The sequence below is a fragment of the Dermacentor albipictus genome, chromosome 1 (genome assembly GCF_038994185.2).
Source record: "Dermacentor albipictus isolate Rhodes 1998 colony chromosome 1, USDA_Dalb.pri_finalv2, whole genome shotgun sequence".
NCBI lineage: Eukaryota > Metazoa > Arthropoda > Arachnida > Ixodida > Ixodidae > Dermacentor > Dermacentor albipictus.
In genome coordinates this window covers 507,591,572-507,614,777 of record NC_091821.1, presented here as the reverse complement: position 1 = coordinate 507,614,777, position 23,206 = coordinate 507,591,572, and the positions used below count along the sequence as shown (strand labels likewise).

The window sequence follows — 23,206 nt, the reverse complement described above, 5'->3', positions numbered from 1 at the left end:
CCGCCAATTTCCCCTAGGTGGGTCAGTACGGGGGTGCCTTCTGCCACCGCCGGGGGGCCTTAAAGGTCCAAACACCAAGCATCGGCTCAACTCCCAGGATCCCCCTCTCCCCAGACACGTCTAAGCCGCGCACGGCTACACATGGGAGGGTCCAACCCTCGTGTGCTCGGGTACGTGGTGTCGCAACACACCAAACGCCTGCTGACGCAGACGCCCCTGCGGGGACATTATCAGATCCGCACTCCTTAATATAATGCCAGAATGAGTTGGGATTAGTTTTCATTTTCATTATTGAGCTCCTCGAAATATCTCTCTTTTGCTTTTTCCACACTTGATTTAATTATTTAATTTAATTATCGGGTTTACGTGCCAAAACCACTTTCTGATTATAAAGCACGTCGTAGTGGAGTACTCCAGAAATTTCGACCTCCTGGGGTTCTTTAACGTGCACCTAAATCTCACACTCGATTTAAACTGCTCCGCTAATGCTTGTAATTCTTTCGCGTGCTCACTGCTTCCAGTTTTCTTTAATTTATGGAAAACTCGTCGCTTTTTCTTCATTTCTTTCAAAATACCTGTCGTCATCCATGGCTTCTCGCATTTAGTAATCTTACCTGCTTGTATCGCAGGTATATACTTATACACAAGGGCTAACACCTTATCCCTAAACACAAACCATAAATCGTTTACACTATCGTTTTCAGCACGGCACTCAAACACGGGCAAATGATCTTCTAGCTTTTGAGCTATGCTTGAGTAGTAACCCTTGCTGAATAAAAAAAAAAAAAAAAAACCTTTCTTGTTGCACAACTTAAGGTTCTTCTACTTTAATTTTTAATGTCTGCAACAACTGCCCTGTGGTCACTGATACCTGGAATAACACTGACATTATGCACCAAACTGGGGGGAATTTGAAAACACGAGTTCTAGAACGTTATTATTTCTAGTTGGGCAAGTAACAAACTAAATGAGACCAAAATTGTCAATTATACTTTTTATTTCTATGTTTACATGGCACCCAGTGCTGCTTACACATATTCCATCCCGCCATTCTAAGTCTGGCAAGTTAAAATCATCGGCAAGAATGAAAGGTCTGCTTGAAACTTCCGAGATAATTTCATTCAGCGATTGAAGAGTATTGTAGTTCGAGTTTGGTGGTTGGTAAAATGCAGCTATGGCGAACGAAGAATTATCATCCAGGGTAGCTGTGCACCAAACAGATTCGACATCACATGGGATGTCTAATGTGGCAGATTTCAGGGAACTTCGCACAAGTAAAAATACACCGTCCCCATGGCTCGGCCTATCTCTACGATATGCGACAAATTCGCTCGGAAACACTTTATGATCGCCAATGTCACGGTTCAGCCGCAACAGAGCTCATGATTAATGTAATGTTATGACCTACCTAAGCATTCATTGCCCACAAAGGCAAAGACATTGATAATAGAATTCTACATATACTGCCACAAGATGCTGAGCTCTGGCAAGCACCGTCAGAGCACATTGGGCAGTGTTTGCATAACCGATCAAAGTGCCAGCCACTTGGGCTTAGACAAAAAGCGAACATTTCAAACAGCTATTGATGCATGCCTCCATGAGCACTTGTTGATATACTCAGCCAGACTGTCCTTAGCGCACTTGCTATGTGAGGGCAGGCTTTTCATTGCTCGAACGAGAGATCTAATAAAAAAAAATGAACAGCCCACCTACGACCTCGGATGCACACAGAGCAGGCCTCATCAAGACTGTCCTGCAGCTCCGTGACTCGCTGGAGCTCTAGCGTATACCAGGACTGGTTCTGCAGGATCAAGTCTGATACTCGCTTGGACACCTGTAAATTCATACACATGACATGACATGACATCAAGGTACAGAATACACCGTTGCAGCAGCGCAAAGTCTATACATATGAGAATGGTCAGTTTCTAAGTGAGTACTGGCCTATGTATCAGTGAGAGATCACGAAAACCCAACAAGTTGTGCAATCAAGTGCAGTCACAACGAATCCTTGCTGTGCATTGCACTAGATGTGATTGTACAGCATTATTTGACCAAGATACCAAGACCAAGTGTTGGCGAGTGAAACTCACAGAAGCAAGCGAGAGATAATTGAGGCTTATAGCATGTTATCTGGTGCATTGACATGTGCATCAGCGCTCTATCCGTAGCAATAAGTGACAAGGAAATTTCACTGCGAAAACTAGACGAATAAACCAGTAGTAAGAAGTACTCATTATAGAAAAGCATGCCTATTATCATGAAATGACGCTATCATGAAAAGCACCGGTAGCGGGGAGCAAATGCTTCGTCTACCTCTTGCTCCAGCGGGTCATTGAAGCTTGAGATTACGTCGATTACGTCAACCTTCAATTCTAAACGTGTGGGAAGACAGCTTACATGATGCCACGTCGTCTTGGCATGCCCACTCTTTGTACATGTGGCACATTACCTCTAAAGCAGCGTGTGCGGCTGCGTATGCACTCAGCCGCACTTACAGCCATGCAGCCACATCCGAGACGCTTGCCAAAAATTGCGACGCGCACCAACTTACCCCCCTCCTCCCTGCACCGCTTCTCACGCGCGCTTCTAGAGTTACCGCAAGCTCACTCCCCTCCCCCTCTTTTCCTTTGTTCACACAGGGAGGTGGCACCCGTGTGTGAAGCCACCACTTTTCTTTGTCACCAGCGTACACTTTCACTCGCACCTAAAGCCCGAAGTGTGCGGGTATGATAGGATCTTATTGCACTTGGATTTTATACGCAACATAATGCAGCTCCACTTTCACAGTCACTCTGGTCGCACCGCGCGTGATACGAGAAGTGCTTTTGCAAGCAGCCGTTTATAATTCAATCATTTGACCACCTGCGTCTGTGGGAGTTTCCATTCATTGTCTCGGCATTCCTTTATGGCAGAAGCGAAATTTTGTTATATTGAAATCACATACAAACACACTTGGTTATGTTGAGGTTGTAATTACGTGGTGTTCTATGGACAAAAGGCTATTAAAAATTAAATACCAAGGTATATCGAGAATTTTGTTATACTGAAGTTGGTTAAATCGAGGTTTAATTGTATGTATATATACACACGCGCTCACGCATGCACGCACACACACACACACACACAGTTAAACCTCAATGTAACGAAGTCGGTAAAATGAGCAATTGCGTTCATTATATAGAAATTTGACCTCTTATGCAAAGAAGAACAGTAGCTGACGGATTTTTGCTACAAGGAAGGGGCTGCAAAATTTTTGCAGCCCAGGGAATCAGAAAGAAAAATACAAATTTGGATGAGAAAAAACTTCATATTGTAGAATTTGTGAGTCGGTGACAAAAGTTATGGTTTCATGCCATGTCGATGATACCATCCCATCAGCAGTACAAAATGAAGCCATCCAAGCTTTCGTACCACTCCACCTTTGCAACTGATATTGCTTCGCGTAGAGGGCGATGCAATGGGGATTGAATACTTTGTCTGCCTGTTGCTAAAATGCATCTCCGAAACTAGAGATTATGCGACCTCCAGCACTGAAAGCCTAGGAAGAAAGCGCATGATGTCATGCCACCTCAGCTCTCCCAGTGCCTGCATACACAGAACATTAGCTCTAAAACAGACATAGTAAGCATTTGTTATTGTTTTCTTGATGCCCTCTATAATTCAACATTCAATTAAGTTGGAATTTTTTTTAGGAACCGTGAGATCTGGATTAACAAGGTTTTACTGTATTTGGCTCACAGTTCACTGTTGCCTCCCCACAGATTGGCAACATTTTCTTACAAAGTTCAAAAAAAGTTTCAGGGCATTTAAAGTAAGTAATCCCTGTTGAACTTTTCCTAAATTGGTCTTTGACAGCTCAGAAGTTTAATTAACACATTTTACTCCATCACTCTGTCTTGCCAATGGATGTTTTTGCACTGCAGATCTTCTGAGCAACACCTTGAAAGACCGAATAGTATACTATAGTATAAAACTGGATACAAACCTTGTGCATGACACATGTGAAACATTCTCGATATCTTAAAATGACCACTGTTTCATCAAGAATGCAAAATGATGTCCAATAAGCACAGGGCTAATAATAAGCCTCGTCAGTCAATTTAACAACTACCAGCCATGCTACCAATATTGCCACAGCTCATGATATTGCTCAATTAGCAATATCACAGCTAATTTGCAATTATACTTTGCAGACACAAGTTTCCCAAACAAACTTGGATCCTTGAACTACTTTGTTGCATTACTCCCTACGCCTGTCACTTCGCAGTGCCAGTTTTTGTAAATGGGAAGTGGTGCAATATGTACAGAGGGATAATCCAATGTGGCTGAACCTGTAAAAATAAAAAAGCAGTATACCAGCCTAGCCAGAGCGCTTCTTCGAGGGCCAAGTAGAGCTCTTAGGCCAGTTGGCGCATGGTGAACTTGAAAAATGGGTACCAGCAAAACACAAAGGAGGCGCACACATGAAAAAGGCGTCTTGGGAGGAGTTGAAGATGTGCATGCGTCGGAGGTTATGTGCGGCAATGTGAATTCAAATAAAGTACAGTTAAAAGTCCAGCATCCATCTGTGTGTAACGCCTTTTCCTTGTGTGCACATCCTTTGTGTTTCATTGGTACCCCTTTTTCAAGTCCGGTTACTAAAGTTTGTGATACATGGAATTTGAGAAAATGCGGAATTCTGGTAATGTCTGGGTCCACAGCCTTGATTTCAAAGCACCTATCCATAGCAGTTCTTATGCCCTACACAGTGATTTATTCAATTGGAAGTGCCATGTTTCAGCAGAGCAGAAATTCTCATTTGCCGAGGAAGAAGCTACTACCTGTAATCTTTTATGGCAGACTGTACATGTGACTGCTGCCTTTTTAATTCCAAGAAAACGTTCTTGCAATACTACTGGCCATTGGGCAAGCTTTGCATGCAGTCCCTACCACAACTGCCACTATCCCCTGCTGTGAGTTGCCTTAAAAACTGACGGTAAAAATTTTGTGTGCACTCAAAGAAACAGTTCCCACAAGTACTGACCACTGCCAGTTGTCTGCGGAGGACTTTACGCACTAGCTGGATGGCAGCCAGGTCCAGTTCTTCAGGCAGCTTCTGCAAAGTGGAACCAGGGGGCATCAGCAACATTCACAACAGCAGTTGAGATAAGCAAGAGACGGTTAGGGTATTGGCAGAAAAAGAAGCAGGGAGGAGGTGGAGCTGAGCTCGTTACAGGCATAGGCAGCTGTACAATATAGAGATAGATGTTCTAATCAGGAGACATTATGTAAAGTAGAGATAGGCAAAATACTAGAATGCAATAGATGTCGTAAAACCTGATTAGCTCAAGCAGGCTCAGCACTGATTGGCAGCCGCCCTGTTTCAAAGGGGATGCCATTAGAAATCGTCACCATTCACAATGAAAATTTAGGTGCACGAAGTGTCACAATTCATTTCAAGAATACTGGTCAAGCTAGGGGTTCGAACAAACAGAAATTACGCAAAAGTTTTATACTCATTGAGTCGTTATTAGGTGCAGCACATCTTGCATCTGCTTCTCAATCCACACTCCATTGATGAAATTCATTTGAAAAGTTACAGGGCATATCTATAAGAACAAGATAGGCTCCGCTGTTATGAGGACCAGACCACATACTCGGAATACTATTCACATATTCAGAACATGCACTCACTTCGCCGTCATTATTCACTGCTGCATCTGTAATTTGCCAACAAGAAATGTCAATCCTTTTACATACTCTCCACGGCAGCGGCTATGGCACACAAGGAAAAGGCATATTGGGAGGAGTTGAAGATGTGCATGCGTCGGAGGTTATGTGCGGCAATGTGAAATCGAATAAAGTACAGTTGGAAGTTCAGCTGCTGGGCTCAAGGTCATGGTTTCAATGCTCGCCATGGCAACCGCATTTCGATGGCAGTGAAATAACGCTTGTGTACTTAGATTTACCTGAACGTTAAAGAACTCCAGGAGGTAAAAATTGATCTCTCAGTTTTCGCTGCATAGTTTGTTTTAGCGCTAGTTCGCTCCTGCACGTCTGTATAGTACTCTTCGCGCATTGGTGCGTGTGCGGGTGGGTGGCGGTTTGGGTTTTATTCTGTGGGCTGTTTCGGCTTCATGCGCTTGCAAAACTGATGGCTATCTCGTTACTAATCGTTCAAAGGGCGACCGCTTGTTTCTCGCTCGTTTAGTGCTCAAGGGGGTGCGTATAGGAAGGATGCCGCCACGCATGCATTTCCGTTGCTTTTTTTTTTTTTATGGAAATTCACGAAAACGAATTGCCTCTGGTTGGTGATTAGATGAAGATTAGGGGAAGTTTGTCACACATTGTGCTTTTTTGACGGGCACACAACCACACAGTTTTTTTGAGTGCGCACACCTATGCAGTTCGATTACGCTATGGATGTACATATTAGTGTAAGAGCAAGAACATTTGAGTCATGCAAAATAGTCTCGTACGCGCATATTCAAGGCCTTGAACTATAACAATGAATCAAATTTTCAATTCTTATAAGTTTATTTCCTTTTTTATTGTTGTTATTCATGAATGAAGAGTACACACATACCAATGCAAAATATTTTTTTTTTTCTCACTTTACGGTAGCCCTAGAAAAATTACGGTGAATTTTTTTCAAAATAGGTCCCTAAGAAGAATTGGAATCTGCAATAAAAAGAATCGACCCTGGGCAGTCGCATATGGCGAAACAAATCGACCCTCAAAGGGTTAAACAACTGCAATGAAATATTGCTTTAGCTAAATTGGCTATAAATGAGTTAGTATACTTAATGCAAAGCAATCTTGGTGAAGCTAACGAGCTGGTAATTGCTCATTTTTAAAAATAATAGCCTTTAACCCTTTCACTGTCACGGATGTACTGGTACGTCATCGCGCTTCCCCCCCACAGTGTCACTGACGTACCGGTACGTTCTCTATCGTGCATTCAAAATTTCACGCCTGAGAGCAAAGCTGGCGCTCCTGAATTGGCCACGCCATCTGTTTACTCTTTCTACAAGATCGTATATTCGCCTCGACCTGTGTTAGTCCATGTATTGAAGAGTACGGTGCGACTGCCACTCCCCACTTTCCCTTTACTGAGTGGCGTGGTGGCTCCACGTTCGCTGGATCATGCGTCGCGCGCGTGTGGTTATGGGTTCAAGGGTTGTTCTGCCATCTTCGCTGGTTTGAAGGTTTTTATTTTTCTTATGTTGGTGTGCCTGCTACGGCACGTCAAGTTCAGGCGCACGTGCCGTTGCCTCTCCAAAAAGAGTGACTCGATTGCTGCTTTCACTCTCTCGCCGCACCCTCGCTTCCGGCTTGCAGCAGTCAACGTAAAGCCCTTCAAACTTCGTTTAGCCTTTTTCCATCTCCCTCTGTCTTCTTGATCACGCAACGTCCCATTTATCTACGTTGTGCGGGCGACTGAAAGCGCATCCTCCCTGCGCACGGTTACTTTTGGATGGCTCAGCACGCGGGACCTTCGTCTGCTCATTGGAGCGGTGGCTCAATTCCGATTCAGAATATGAGCCGAGCTCGGATTCGGACTCGGACAGAGTCGCATGCGAGGAAGAGGGTTCCACATCGTCAGATTCGGATGTTTAACGAATTTTATAGTCAGGCTGATGATGATGATGATGTTTACTAACAACAGCTGCAGAACACTGAAATGTGCATATTGCATTGACTATGTTATTTGTATACCAATCATAATCAAAAATAAATTGCTATGGTCATTCCCTGTTATGCTCGTTCCCTGAAACCAAGCCGACACTGGGGGTGCGTCATGGCCAGAAAGGTCCGGCAGCGAAAGGGTTAAACAACATGTCCGTAGATGACATGGACACCCAATGGCCGGGATCATTTTTTGCAGGGGGGTGTCGACGGCTCATCCGAAGCAGCGCGGTCACGGTAGGGAGAGCAGTTGGATTGAGCCGCGCCGTCAAGTTCCCCGCAACCGCGAGGGAAAGCCAACTTCTGGGGGCACTTTTCCGCCGCTCGACATTCGATATATCGGGAGTCGCTGCTATTTTTTGTTCGATGTAAACGTAATTTTTGCTATATATACCCATTGTAACTATACCGTGACCAGAAATTGTTTGATATATAAAATAATTCGATGTAAACGGGTTCGATATAGTCGGGTTCGACTGTATAACAATATGTCATTTAGTGAATGTCGGATATGACGTTGGAAATTTTGCCTTTTGGGCGGCGTTTTCCATGCAGAATAATCGCGAAATTTGCTTTGCGAAGTTACCCTTAACCGAGACGGGGCGAAAAGTTTGCCTACGCAAGTTCGTATCTGCCACCATTACCATACAGCATCATGCCAGCGTGCCAGTTACGAATGCCACGGAAAGCATCGCAAGTTGGCGCAGCGTGCCACAATATGGTGCCAGCTGCTTTGCGTCCGCATCGCTGGCAAGTGTCCAGAGAGGGAATGGAATGGAAAACTTTATTGAGGTCCATCGGAATGTGCACTAGCATGTAGCGGACTGCTCCCACATCAGGACAAACTCTCCACCATGTTGTGGGCCCGTTGGACTGCCCATAGTTGGGCTTCAAAATTGGGACTGCATAGGGCAGCCTCCCACTTGGACGAGGTAACATCTTCATCGTCCCATAACGTGGGGCACAGCCAGAGCATGTGTTTTAAGTTGGCAAAGTCTGAGCAAAGCGAAAGTTTTTGATGTGTGAATTTCAGGATAGGTTCCGATGTAAGAGTGCAGGGCTAGGGTATGCCCCTACTTTGCAAGAGTCTGAGTGTCAATGCCTTAGGCTTGTTCAATTTACTGTGTGGCGGCAGATACTCCTGCCTCCCCAGATAAAAGTACTTTGTGAGTTCGTTGTACGAGGCAGGAAGATCCATATTTTCCGGAACCTTGACGCTGCGCCACGCAGGAGCTACATGGTCGACGACTCTTTGCACAGCTCTGCAGGCAGACTCGTTGAGGTTGGACAGGGCGCCCTTGATCTGTCCCATGTGAGTGGGGAACCAGATGTTCATGTGCTGCTTGATTTCCTTGTCTTGTAGAATACGCAAGACTGGTTTCGAGAGGGTGCTTTTGGCGAATGCTATGACCACCGATCTTGAATCGCTGTATATTGTCGTCCTTCTGTCATCCAACAGGGCCAGCACTATTGTGGCCTATTCCGCAACCTCGACCGCCATCGTCTGGACCATTGAGGAGTTTGATTTTTTCTTCTTGATCAACACTGACTGTAGCAAACGCCTTTCCGTCAGGGTACTAGGCTGCATGGACGAAACAGCTACTCCGGGCGCATGTGCTGGCCTCTTTCAGGAGGGCTTTAGCCCTAGTTCGTCTTCTGCCCACGTTGTACTCGGGGTGAACATTCCAAGGAATGGGGGCAACGGTAATGTGCTTTCTGTTTTCAAAGCATACTGCAGAAACTGATCTTGATCTCCGTCAGGGGAACTCCAAGGTCTCTCAGAATGTTTCGCCCAGCCCTGGTTGTAGACAGTTTTGTAAACTGTGCCATCTTCTGTGACTCTGCCATCTCTTCTAGCATGTTGTGCATGCCAAGGTGGAGCAGTCGCTCTGAGTTCGTGTACATGGGAAGACCGAGGGCTCTCTTGACTGCCTTTCTGATCAACATGTGTTCAGCTTATCCCTTTCCCACCTCTGCCAGTGGTGCATGGCTGTGACACAGGTAAAGCAACAAGATTGTCCTCGCTTAGCCCTTGCTGCCTGTTGGCAACCCTTCTTATCAACCTGATGGCATTGTCAGTTTTCTTGCTGAGCTTCAGTACCATCTGGTTATTGGAGCTGTTTGATTTGATCATCATATCCAGAACCCGAAGAGAGTGAATCATGGGTTTGAGACAGCCCTCACTTGTACTTAGAGTGATGCCAATGTCTAGAAGCCTCTAACTTTTCAGTTTGGGGCCTCTGCGCTTGGGCCTGTACAGTAGTAGCTCTGATTTCTGCGGTGAGCATCAGAGGATGGTCGGTCTCGGGTAGTCTTCTGTGACCTCAATGGCTTCTTGAAGCACAGCCTCTAAGCATCCATCGTTGCCACAGGTGCACCACATGGTGATGTCGTCGGCATATATTGTGTGGTTAATGTCGACGACCTTGGAGAGTTTCCTCAATAGAGCAATCATGGCGCGGTTAATGAGGATTGGGAATATGACTGACCCCTATGGTGTCCCTTGTGGGGTTCTCCTCCGTGTGCTCTTGGGACAAAGGAACGACAACACAGTAGTGCAAACAATCACAAGGGCATTTATTGCACCTTTCGTAGATCAATGCCTGCTAGCCGAGTTGCTATGCCCAAAACATGCCGATGGGCGCGCGACAAATCTAGAAGTCCAACTCACCGCGACCGGATAGCGAGCGAATATGTTCGCCCCATGCTGGATCCCAACGCCTGGTCATTCGCGCGTACTGTCACGCGAACGGTAGCACATTCCAAGGCGGCCACGCGAGACAGTCTCACAGAAGCATGGGTTGGCGGACGTACGGCACGGCCCGTCCGTACTGCTTGCTGTCCCGTCCCAAAGAGAGAGCACCTTCCGCTCCCGCCCTCAAGTAACTCCGCAAGTGTTGTTCATCTCTCGCACTGCGCTTCAACCACATCGGCCGCCGCGGGCGTCACGCAGGCCACGCAGCGAAGTGGGATTGCAGGAGATGGGGTAAACAATATATCTGGGGACGCGGGAGAGTCGCGCATCCCCACACCCTCTAGAGCCGAGCCTAACCGAGTCTGATGCGAGGTCGCCCACTTGGAGGATGGCTTCTCTGTCCGCCAGGAATGATCTCGTGAAGTCATGAAAGTGCTTGCCCAAATCAAGGCTCAAGATCGTTCCCAAGACAAAGGAATGGAGGATGTTGTCGAAGGCCTCCTCCATGTCCAGCCCAAGTATGTCTCTCATGCTGCGATCGATGACCTGATCCTAGATCAGCCTCAAGGGGTCTTGCGTCGAAAGGCCCGGTCTGAAGCCTATTATGTTATGGGGATAGTTGTCCCTGTCTTCCAAAGTACCGGGAGACCAAGTTGTGTATTGTGTGCTCAGTCACCTTGCCCACACACGAAGTCAGCATATGGGCCTGAGATTGTCGAAACTCGGCAGCTTGCCAGGCTTGCAAATGAGGATGGTGGTGGCCCTCTTCCACATTCCTGGAACTTTGCTGCTGCTCCGTGCCCGGTTGACGATCTTGGTCAGGTACTCTATCGATTTGTTGTCCAGGTTACTGAGAGCCTTGTTCACGATTTTGTCTTGACCGGGAGTGGACCTTCCGTTTAAATTGTGTAGGGCCCGTCTGACTTCTTCAACCCCAAACTCTACATCCAGCTCCGGGTTGTTGGAGCCCCCATAATCCTTGAGGGGGGTAGTTGCCTCGCCAGAAGCCACCGGTAGGTACTTGTTCACCAGCTTTGCCCGGACTTCATTGTCCAAGGATTCCAAGGCCTGGCTGGGTGCAAAATGCACGCCAGCGTGCTTTATTGGTTTGACTTGGTATTCGTCTCATCCAGCAAGTTCTTGAGGAGGTTCCAAGAACCCCCTTTAGGCATCTGACCGTCTATTAAATTGCAGACATCGTCCCACTGTTGTCTGAAGAGGACCCTGAAATGCTCTTCTATTTTCTTGTGGACTTTGGCAATCTTCTTTTGGAGCCTTCTGTTGAGACGCTGCCCCTTCCACCTGGACAGGAGGGACTGCTCAGCCTCGCGCGAGCCTGCTATCCATCTTCTCAACCGAGAGGACCGTGCTAACTTCCTTGGTGGCGGCCTCAATATCTCTTCGAATCAGTTCGGTCCAGCGTTCAAGATCGGGCAGCTTGCGACCTCCACGTCTTTTGCATACCCCTCCCTAATCTTGCAAAACTTGTCCCAGTTGATGACCATGAACTCATGCACTCTTCTCTGCTCTACCTGCAGAGCCATGGAAAGGATGTAGTGGGCCATGGCCAGGATGTAGTGGTCACTGCCCAGGTCTATGTCGAGGTTGGCCCACTTACTGTATTTACTCGAATGTAACATGCACTTTTTTTTATAAAATGGGTCCAAAAATTGTGTGTGCATTAGAATCGTGTATGACCCTAAATCTGTGTTGCAATATCACCATCCGCATTTCAATATGGCCGCCTCATACGCGCTTTGAGCCTAGCTGCCATAGCTTCCTCCACGTGCTGTAGTACATGTGCTTGCATCGTTTGTCTTCCTGTTTTCTGCGTTTGCACTATCAGCATGGAAGTGCCGACCGCAAAGACATGCGGAGTTCATCATGATGCCATAGTTAAAAGGAAAGTGATCACGCGTGCGGAGACAGACGAAAACTGAGCCACATCAATGGGTGTTCCGAGTTCCCAAACTTGTGTGTGGGACTGGCGCAAACAGAAGAAAAGGCGATTTGCTATGGCAGCTGTTGCGTACGGCACGGTTGCCAAAGCCGATTTTGAAAGCGATCTGCCATGGAGACAGTGTTTACTCATCTAGACGCACCGAATGGAGCTCTCGTCACTTAGCGTTGAAGCGAGAGGCCGCACAAAGGTCAATTCACTCCATGATTCGCTCGCTCCTGCTACCGCTGATAAAGAGTTTCCGCAGTCATTGCATGAGACATGTTGATGTTTACTTGAGCATGCATGACACCATGCTCGTGAATTTAGTTAGTAAGAGGATGTTTAAAAGCTTACACGGCCGATAAAACAACTATCCTTACTTTTCGTATAGCTGTCCACTAGTTTGCTATCGCAATCGACATCGCCTTTCAGTTGAAACTGCAACTTCTCTTATTTACTGCAACTTAAGTTTATTGGGAGTAAATCTTTGTTTTTTCAAATGACAGAATGTTTTATTTCTGCATGAAAGAATGAGGTGTGCGGTTCATGGCAAGCAGGTGTGCGTTACAATCGAGGGCGTTTCCTTCCCCCTTTCTTTTGGTCACAGAAAACGGGTGAGCATTACAATTGAGGGCGTGTTACAATCAAGTAAATATGGTAGATTCCACCCTTCCTTTAATGAAGGTAAGATCGGGAGTCGTATCCCTGCTGGCCGACATACACATCTGATAGGGATTGGCGGGTCAGTGACGAGCATCAGGGCTCGGTTGATCACCTCTCCAAAGGTCCTCCCCTTTGTGGCTATCATACGGGTAGCCTGACGCGTGATACGGAGCGTCAAAGTTGCCCACAAGTCGTGCATTGGCTAGCGAAGGCAGGAGTTACGCTCAACAGGGAGAAGTGCTCGTTTGCCACTTCCAGTGTCAAGTTCTTTGGCGTCATGGTCAGCGCTCAAGGCATTTCTCTAGAACCAGACAAGATTGCAGCGATCCGAGCCATGCATGCACCTGAAGATGTCGCAGAGGTACGTCGTCTGCTGGGCCTTGTGAATCACATTGGGCTCTTCTTACCCCGTTTCGGAGGTGACCGTGCCGATCCGAGTCTTGCTGCCCAAGCACTCTGCCTGGACTTCGAACCATGCACCGCAGTCCGCCTTCTCCCAACTGAAGAAACTGCTGTGCTCAGACCTCTGCGTAGCTAACTACAACACTGCATAGAGGACAACGGTCTGGGCCGACGCCTGCTCCTATGGCCTCGGGGCAGTACTTCTTCAGGGACAGCCGCTCGGTCAGCATCAGGCATCGGGAGAGGAGCATTGTAAGGTTCTCTCCAGACAGCAGCGGGATGATATTGACACATGTACTTATCTTTATCAGGCAACCACGTTTCGCCACTTAACAAATGTTATCGCACAGCGCGGGTCGCGCCTGAATGTATCCGAAGTTTCTGGAAAGTTATCGATGCTTCTATCCGCTGTCTGTTGTCGCCAAACCTTGTGTTATCTGATTTATTCGCCTGACGCGAATGGTGTAGAACTTTGTGGGAAGGCATGCGGGTCCCAACGAATAATCTGGAACATTCGACGACTGCTGTATAAAAGCCGATGCGCTCGACCCGCGGATCAGATTTTCACCGATCGCCGACTGTGTTCGCCGCTATCGTTGTGCTATAAGTGTACCCTGTTTTTGTGGGCACAGGTTCGCCCTATAAAAGTTAGTTTTGTCTTTCACAGTATTGCTACTGTGTTCTTCAACGTCACCACCACGTGACATCAGGTGGAGGTGCTATTTGTTCATGTACCGGATGCCCCCGACAAGCTGTGATCCAAGCCCGGACCGCAAAGAGAACACCAACGTAGTCCCAGACCATTGAGCAAGCCGCCGTCTTCAACAGCTGCCCCCGGAGCACGGACTTCTACCTGAGAAGACCAAGAAGATTGTGGCCAAGGCAACCCCAATGGCAGCCCCGTGTCCCCAATCGTGCTGCAGCAGCCCAGAGAGCCTCCGACGTTCCGCGGTTCAACATTCGAGGACCCGAAAACCTGGCTTGAGATGTATGAGAGGGTCGCAGCTTATAACAGCTGGAACAGCGATGACAAACTGTGACATGTCTTCTTCGCATTAGAAGACACTGCCAAGACGTGGTTAGAGAATCGAGAAGCCACCTTAACGACGTGGGACCTGTTCCGAAGCGGCTTCCAGCAGACCTTCACAAGCGTCGTACGCCGAGAACGAGCCCAAGCACTACTAGAAACCAGAGTGCAGCTGCCTAATGAAACCACTGCGATCTTTACAGAAGAAATGAGCCGCCTGTTCTGCAACGCCGACCCGGAAATGTCAGAGGAGAAGAAAGTCCACCTACTGATGCATGGTGTAAAGGAGGAACTTTTCGCCGGAATGGTAAGGAGCTCACCGAAGACCGCCGACGAGTTTCTTCGCAAGGCCACCAGCATTGAGAAGACACTGGAAATGCGGAACCGGCAATTCAACCGCCGCACGAACTCGACAAACTACGCTAGAGTTGCGTCACTGGCCACCGACAACCTGCGCGAGACTATTCGAGCGGTCGTGCGGGAGGAACTACAGAAGCTGTTGCCTTCATCATAGCCTCAAGTGTCTTCGATTGCTGACGCCGTGCGTGAGGAGCTCCAACAACAACTCGGAGTAGGCCCTGAATCGCCGCAGCCTCAGCTGCAAGCGATGACCTACGCCGCCATCGCCCGCCGTCAAAGCCCCCCTGCACGACTGCGCCAGGGCCCTTTAACGCCACCACCAGCACGCACACCCATCGCCCAGCGCCGCTACACAAGGAGGACGGACATTTGGCGCGCTCCTGACCACCGCCCACTCTGCTACCACTGCGGAGAAGCGGGTCACGTCTACCGCTGATACCCATACCGGGAGATGTGACTGCGAGGGTTCGCCGTTAATGCGCCGCGACCATAGATTGGCGAACGACCTCGTGATATCACCGACTACCTCGCTGCCACTCAGTGGAGCCCTCGACGGCCATCTCGTTTACCATCACTAGGCCGCTACCTGTCGCCGCAGTGCCGACCATACACGGTCCCAGCCCGGGGCCGGTCAGCGAGCCCATATCCGGAAAACTAAAAGCAGCAACCGATGGAGGTGCGGTTGCTGTTCGTCAAACTGACGAAGATTCTCCGCCGCCGAAGAAACTACCTCGACGACATGACGACACGCCACAATCCCAACGAAGTGTGGAAGCAAAGAATACGACGATAAAAAACGACCTGACAACGTCATGTACCAGCCACAGGTGAACTCAACTCAGCTGTGATGCCACGCCAAGACTGAACTGTAATGCAAGACAAAGAACCATCGACTTCGACGTGCTTCTCGATGGCCACAGGGGCTGATTGCTGCGTCATGAGTGGACACATCACCGCCCAGTTGAAGGAAGTAAAAACTGCATGGGAAGGCCCTCAAATTTGGACAGCTGGAGGACACCTTGTCACGCCGACTGGAATCTGCATGGCAAGAATTTCTGTTCATGACCGGACTTACCCTGCCAACTTCGTTATCCTCCAACAGTGTTCACGAGACGTCATTCTTGGCATGGACTTCCTGAACCAATACGGCGCAATCATCGACCTGAAGTCGAAGTCGATAACGCTGTCAGGAGATGAAGCGATACCGCCGGAGAGCTCTCGTAGTCACCATGCCTTAAGCGTGCTTGAAAGTCAAGTAAGCATCCCGTCTCGATCCAACATTGTCATTTCCGTAGGCACCAAAACACCTGCCGACGTAGAAGGCGTCATCGAGGGTGACCAGCGTCTACTGCTCGACCGTGAAATTTGCGTCGCAAGAGGGATCGCTCGACTGCACGGAGGGAAAACTGAAGTGTTGCTGACAAACTTCAGCCAGGAGTTCAAGCACATCAACAAGGGCACGACAATCGCCTACATCGAGGAAATTCTGGAAAACAGTAATGCATTCGTCCTCTCGGATTCCGCCGCACCTACCCCAACGACCATGGTTCCCGAACCAGACTACGACATTCATCCAAGTCTCCCCATGATTAAGCAAGAACAGCTCAGAAGTCTGCTCCGACGATACAAAGGCTGCCTCTCGACATCATCAAGGATTCGACAGACACCAGTTGCAAAGCATCGCATAATCACCGAGGAGTGCGCAAGACCATACTCCGCCAGAGCCCTTACCAAGTTTCGCAGCGAGAACGTGAAGCTATAAAAGAACAAGTCGACGAAATGCTGCGAGACGACATCATCCAGCCATCGAAAAGCCTGTGGGCATCACCTGTTGTCTTGGTGAAGAAAAAGGACGGTACCTTACGTTTCTGCGTCGATTATCGTCGACTGAACAGGATCACAAAGAAGAATGTATACCCCCTACCAAGGATAGACGACACATTAGATCGGCTCTGCAACGCAAAATACTTCTCGTCGATGAGTCTCAAGTCTGGCTACTGGCAAGTAGAAGTCGACAAAAAAGATCGCGAAAAGACCGCCTTCATCATGCCAGACGGCCTCTATGAGTTCAAGGTCATGCCATTCGAACTGTGCTCGGCACCTGCAGACCTGTCTTGCTTACTTGGATGACGTCATTGTCTTCGCCGGAAATTTCGGCGATCACCTTAGGCGGCTAGCGACAGTACTAGAGGCCATCAAGTCATCAGGGCTCACTCTGAAGCCAGAAAAGTGCCGCTTCGCTTACGATGAACTTCCGTTCCTAGGCCACGTCATCAGCAAGTCTGGAGTCCGCCCTGACCCACAGAAGACAGCTGCTATTGCAAAGTTCCCGCAGCCCATCGACAAGGAGGCAGTGCGTAGATTCCTTGGCATGTGTGCCTACTATAGGCGCTTTGTCAAGGACTTTTCACACATCATTGAGCCGCTGACACAGCTAACTAAATGTGACGTCGAGTTCAAGTGGGAAACGCCGCAGGCCGACGCATTTCAAGAACTCGAACGACGCATGCAGTCACCGCCCGTACTTGTGCATTTCGACGAGGACGCTGATACCAAAATCCACATTGACGCCAGTAGCCTAGGTCTCGGTGCCGTCCTAGTCCAGAGAAAAGATGGACATGAACACGTGATAGCTTACGCTAGCCGGTCGTTGGCAAAAGCGGAAGGCAATTATTCTACAACTGAAAAGGAATGCCACGCCATCGTTTGGGCTACAGTGAAATTTCATCCTTACCTATATGGCAGGCCATTCTAAGTTGTCAGCGACCATCACGCCTTGTGTTGGCTAGCGAACTTAAAGGATCCTTCAGGACGGCTGGCGCGGTGGAGCCTAAGACTGCAGGAATACGATATCACTGTAACCTATAAGTCTGAACGAAAACACTCTGATGCCGATTGCCTATCATGCGCCCCCACAGACTCGCCGCCGCAAGATGACGAAGATGACGATGCCTTCCTTGGAATAATAAGCGCAGAAGACTTCGCCGAACAACAACGAGCGGACCCGGAGCTTAAAGGCCTCTTCGATTATTTGGATGAGCACACCGACGCTGTCCCTAGGGCATTTAAGCGTGGACAGTCTTCGTTCACGCTTCAAAACAACCTACTCGTTAAGAAGAACTTCTCACCAGTCCGTGCCGACTACTTTCTTGTTGTTCAGTCAGCATAGTGTGCAAAAGTACTGCACGCCCTACATGACGATCCGACAGCTGGGCACCTCGGATTCTGGTATTACGGTATTACTGGCCGCGCCTAACCGCCGATGTCGCCCGTTACGTCAAGACATGTCGAGACTGTCAACGACGCAAGACACCACCGACAAGGCCAGCGGGATTACTACAGCCAATCAAGCCTCCTCACCGACCTTTTCAGCAGATTGGGATGGACTTGTTAGGACCGTTTCCAACATCAACTTCCGGAAATAAGTGGATCATCGTGGCGACGGACTATCTTACCCGCTTCGCTGAAACTAAAGCTCTACCGAAAGGCAGCGCAGCCGAAGTGATGAAATTTTTCGTCGAGAACATCCTGCTACGACATGGTGCTCCAGAAGTCCTCATCACCGACAGAGGAACGGCTTTTACAGCACAGCTCACCCAAGCCATTCTGCAATACAGTCAGACAAGCCACAGGAGGACAACTGCCTACCACCCGCAGGCAAATGGTCTCAAGGAGCGCCTGAACAAGACCCTCGCTGACATGCTGGCAATGTAGGTCGACGTCGAACACAAGACCTGGGATGCTGTCCTGCCGTACGTAACATTCGCCTACAACACGGCGGTGCAAGAAACAACACAGATCACGCCGTTCAAGTTGGTTTACGGCAGGAACCCGACAACGACGCTCGACGCCATGCTGCCGCACGTAACGGACGAAGAGAATCTTGACGTCGCTACCTATCTCCAGCGCGCCGAAGAAGCCCGACAGCTCACCCGCCTACGTATCAAGAACCAGCAGCGTACCAACAGCCGACACTACAACCTCCGACGACGCTTCGTCGAGTACCAGCCCGGCGACCGTGTTTGGATATGGACCCCAATACACCGACGAGGACTGAGTGAGAAACTACTGCGACGCTATTTCGGACCCTACAAAGTCATCCGACGTATTGGAGCACTGGACTATGAGGTCGTGCCAGATGGCATTTTGCATTCACAGCGGCGCCGCGCACGATCTGAAGTGGTCCACGTGGTGCGCCTTAAACCCTTTTACGGACGCTGACGAACTTCCTTATTTTGTTGTTTTCTTTGCTACGAGTACTTTTTTTATTACTTTCGTTTGTTTGCAGCATTGGGTCGATGCTCTTTAAGAGGGGAGCATTGACACGTGTACTTATCTTTATCGGGCGACCATGCTTCGCCGCTTAACAAATGTTATTGCACAGCGCGGGATGCGCCTGCATGTATCCGAAGTTTCTGGAAAGTTATCGATGCTTCTATCCGCTGTCTGTTGTCGCCGAACCTTGTGTTATTTGATTTACTCGCCTGACGCGAATGGTGTAGAACTTTGTGGAAGGCACGCCGGTCCCAATGATTAGTCTGGAACATTCGACGACTGCTGTATAAAAGCCGACACGCTCGACCCGCTGATCAGATTTTTGACGATCCCTGACCGTGTTCACTGCTATCGTTGTGCTATAAGTGTAGCCTGTTTTTGTGGGCACAGGTTCGCCCAATAAAAGTTAGTTTTGTCTTTCACAGTATTGCTACTGTGTTCTTCAGCGTCACCACCATGTGACAATTCTATAGACAGTCAAATGCATAAAGGGGGGTCTTGGAACCTCCTTTAAGCAGATAGACACACTGGTGGCTAACTGCCCCACACGAGCTGAAACCAGGGTGCAGCACCATGCAGCCCATGCTGCCGTCAAACACTCCAACTCGACCCTGGGAAGAGGTGGGTGTCGACCTTTTTCATCTGAACGGCCAGGACTACGTCCTTCTGGTGGATTACTACTCATGTTTACCACAAGTCATCAGCTTGCGCTCGACGACAGCACCAGCTGTCTTCAACGCCATCAAGAGTGTCTTTGCGCGTCATGGGATCCCAGGACTGGTGCGCAGTGATAACGGTCCTCAGTTTGCTGCAAGAGAGTTCTCTGCCTTCACAGAGTCCTACAGCTTTCACCATGTCACAAGCAGCCCCCATTTTCCACAGTCGAACGGGGAGGTGGAATGGATGGTCAAGGACCTGCTGCGGAAGGCGAATTATCCCTACCTGGCACTTCTAGCATACCGGGACACTCCTCAGGTAAACGGAGTGAGCCCTGCTCAGCTGCCTACAGACCTGGGTACCAAAGATGTCGCACCAGCTGGAGCCAGCCTGGCCCCGTCCGTCCCATTCACTCAGCCTGACCAGGACAACCGGAGGCACCAAGCACCCAACTTCAAATGAGGACACGCGGCTGACACACTGCAGCCTCTTCAGGTCAGCAAGCGGGTCTGGGTATGGGACGTCAACTCCCCTTTGATCGTCATGGGGTCAGCTCGCTTGCAAAAATCTTTTGTGAAAGTGCATTAGCTCTACAGGAACCCTGACGGTGCATTTATCATGTCTGGAATACCCATCAAGTGTGAAAAATCCGTTAGCTATTGTATAGTGGCGACTGAATTTTTTCAATAGGCCAAGCGTATTCAGAAACATGAGAAGCACAACTGCACGTTTATCTTTGACGCTCTTTTTTTTGCCCAACAGTCATCGTACACTGTTGGGCAAATAGACCAAAGATAAACACAAAGTTGTGCTTCTTTATATATATATATATACACTGTTACGGTGAAGGGAAGGAAGAAGTTGGATTGGATGAGAGGAAGACGAAGTCTGGCAGTTGCCTGAACACCATTAACATCAGTTGTAAATATACATTATTTTACACTCGTGGGCCTGCTTTCTTCCTGCAACATTTTGGTGGAAGGTGCGGGGTACAATCACAGAACTTCGCAGCAGACGTCACCTACCTGCTGCCACAATGGCAAATCAACCGACACAAGCGACAACACCTCAGCAGCTCGTGCCAACGGTCATCCTCACTCATCTGCGGGACCCAGGGACATTTTGTGGCATGGACAATGCCGACGTCGAGGACTGGCTTACGATGTATGAGTGAGTGTGCGACAACAACAGGTGGGATCCAACAATGATGCTAGCAAACGTGATATTTTATCTAAGAGGAACTGCGAAGCAATGGTACGACACACACAAAGCTGACCTAACGAGCTGGGATGTCTGCAAAGAAAAAATGCGAGACCTGTTTGGCAGACCTGTCGGTCGTCAGCTGGCAGCAAAAAAAGAACTTGCGTGCCACGCTCAGACGTCCACAGAATCCTATGTCATGTACATACAGGATGTGCTGGCCCTGTGTCGAAAGGCTGATGACAACATGACCGAGGCAGACAAGATTGGTCACTTACTGAAAGGTATTGCAGAAGATGCCTTCAATCTCCTGATATGTAAGGATTGTGCCACTGTGGATGCAATTGTAAAGGAGTGCCGGCGCTTCGAACAAGCGAAAGGCCGCCGCGTCGCTCAAACTTTCGACCGATTTCCCAATACCGCCGCGACATCTTCTTGCCGCGGTTCGTTCAGCCCGCAGGACTGGAAGGTATCACGCGCATTGTTCGCCTTGAAATTGAGGCCGTGGCTCCGGCTCCAGTTTGTTCCGACTGTTGGGAAAGCGTGCTGTTCGCTATCTCCCTTATACAAGCGGTCGTTCGGGAGGAAATAGCAAGTTTGGGCATTCCATCTTTCTGCTCGGTCCGCCATACAAACAACTGCCAGATTACTCCGGCCGCTTGCTCCCAGACGCAAAGCTTTCCGCCACCCCGTCGCAACCCAGCTGACTGGCGCACAGCGGATGATAAACCCTTCTGCTTTAATTGTTCCGGTATTGGACACATCGCCCATCATTGCCGCAACCACTGGTCGTGGCCTCCTCGGTGGTCGTCTCCGAGTTACTACCACCAAGTGCCAGACAATTGCACTTTCTCGTCCTATACGCCGACTAGGAACATCAACGCTGACAGTGCTCTACCAAGATCTAGCCGCTCCCCGTCTCTGCAAGGTCGTAGGTCCCGTTTACCTCTCGTTCACTGCTCTTCGTCCCCTTCTGCAACCGGTCGCTTCGCTTCGGGAAACTAGGCGGTGCAGCTCCCGGAGGTGAAGCTGCAACTACGACCCGGCCCACAAATCCTCTGTTGACCCTGCCTACATGTGGAAACCTACTGGACATTGAAGTTGATGGCGTTCCTGTTAGATCTCTCGTTGATACAGGAGTGCAGCTTTCAGTTATGAGCGCTGCTCTCCGCTGAAGGCTCAAAAAGGTTCTGACACCCGCCGTACTGGGCACTGTGCGAGTCACCGATGGTAGTACTTTACCTGTCCTTGGTATGTGCACAGCACGTGTGACCATTGGGGGCCATCATACCATTGTTCTATTTATCGTCCTTGTCCACACGACCTAATTCTCGGCCTCGATTTCCTTTCGGAACACTCTGCCCAAATTGACTGCTCCGCAGGTGTTGTACAGTTGGATCTGCCGCTTCCTGCCGACACAACAACTTGTGCTTCACACCACTTATGTTCTGCTGAGTTTGCAAGGCTGTCTCCACAAGCGGCTACAAATGTCCTCCTGACGCCCTGTCCTCACGTACCTGATGGCGAGTACGTCGTGTTGCCGCTTACTGACGTGGTTTTGTCACGCAATATTGCCCTGCCGAGCACCTTAGTCCGGATCCGCGAAAACTGCACTTGCATGCCCATCCTCAATTTTGGATTTTCGTCACATGTGCTGCCACACGGTATCGCCATTGCGCATATCACTCCTCTGGAAAAATTTGAGGTTTCTTCTTTGACCTCTGAATCCTTCCTCAGTACCAACGGACCATTGTCACCCACGCCTCCGTACTCGAAGCCTGCGGACGATGTTTCTAAGATGATCACCCCTGACCTTCCTTCCGAGCAAACAGCAGCTCTTCGTCACCTCCTGTCATCTTATCGGGAAAATTGGACGACCGTCCACTTGGTCAGACATCTATTGCCACGCATCGCATCAACACCGGTGACGCCAGCCCCATTCATAGGTGGCCATGTCGTGTCTCCGCAACAGAAAGGGCCATCATACAAAAAAAGGTAGACAGGATGATAGGACAAGGACATCATTGAACCTACAAGTAGCACGTGGGCATCAGCAGTTGTCTTAGTAAAGAAGAAAGACAACTCGTGGCGCTTCTGCGTTGACTACTGTCACCTCAACAGGATAACAAAGAAGGATGTTTATCTCCTGCCTCGCATTGATGACGCTCTTGACTGCCTTCACGGATCCCAATACCTTTCATCAATTGACCTCCGCTCTGGCTATTGGCAGATTAGCGTCGATGAGATGGACCGTGAGAAAACCGCCTTTGTCACACCGGACGGTCTGTACCAATTTAAAGTCATGCCCTTTGGA

At 49.0% G+C, this 23,206-nt stretch overlaps 1 protein-coding gene across 1 annotated transcript in view; it reads right to left on the bottom strand.

Annotated features, from left to right (window-relative positions):
- Vps50 (vacuolar protein sorting 50) overlaps positions 1 to 23,206 on the bottom strand; it is a 199,116-nt gene that overhangs the window by 157,152 nt on the left and 18,758 nt on the right. Inside the window, exons 4-5 of the mRNA XM_065439255.1 lie at positions 5,027 to 5,098; positions 1,710 to 1,834 (exon numbers count right to left, since the gene is read on the bottom strand). Of these exons, the coding sequence (XP_065295327.1) occupies positions 1,710 to 1,834; positions 5,027 to 5,098 (197 nt within the window). The remainder of the gene's footprint in view (positions 1 to 1,709; positions 1,835 to 5,026; positions 5,099 to 23,206) is intronic.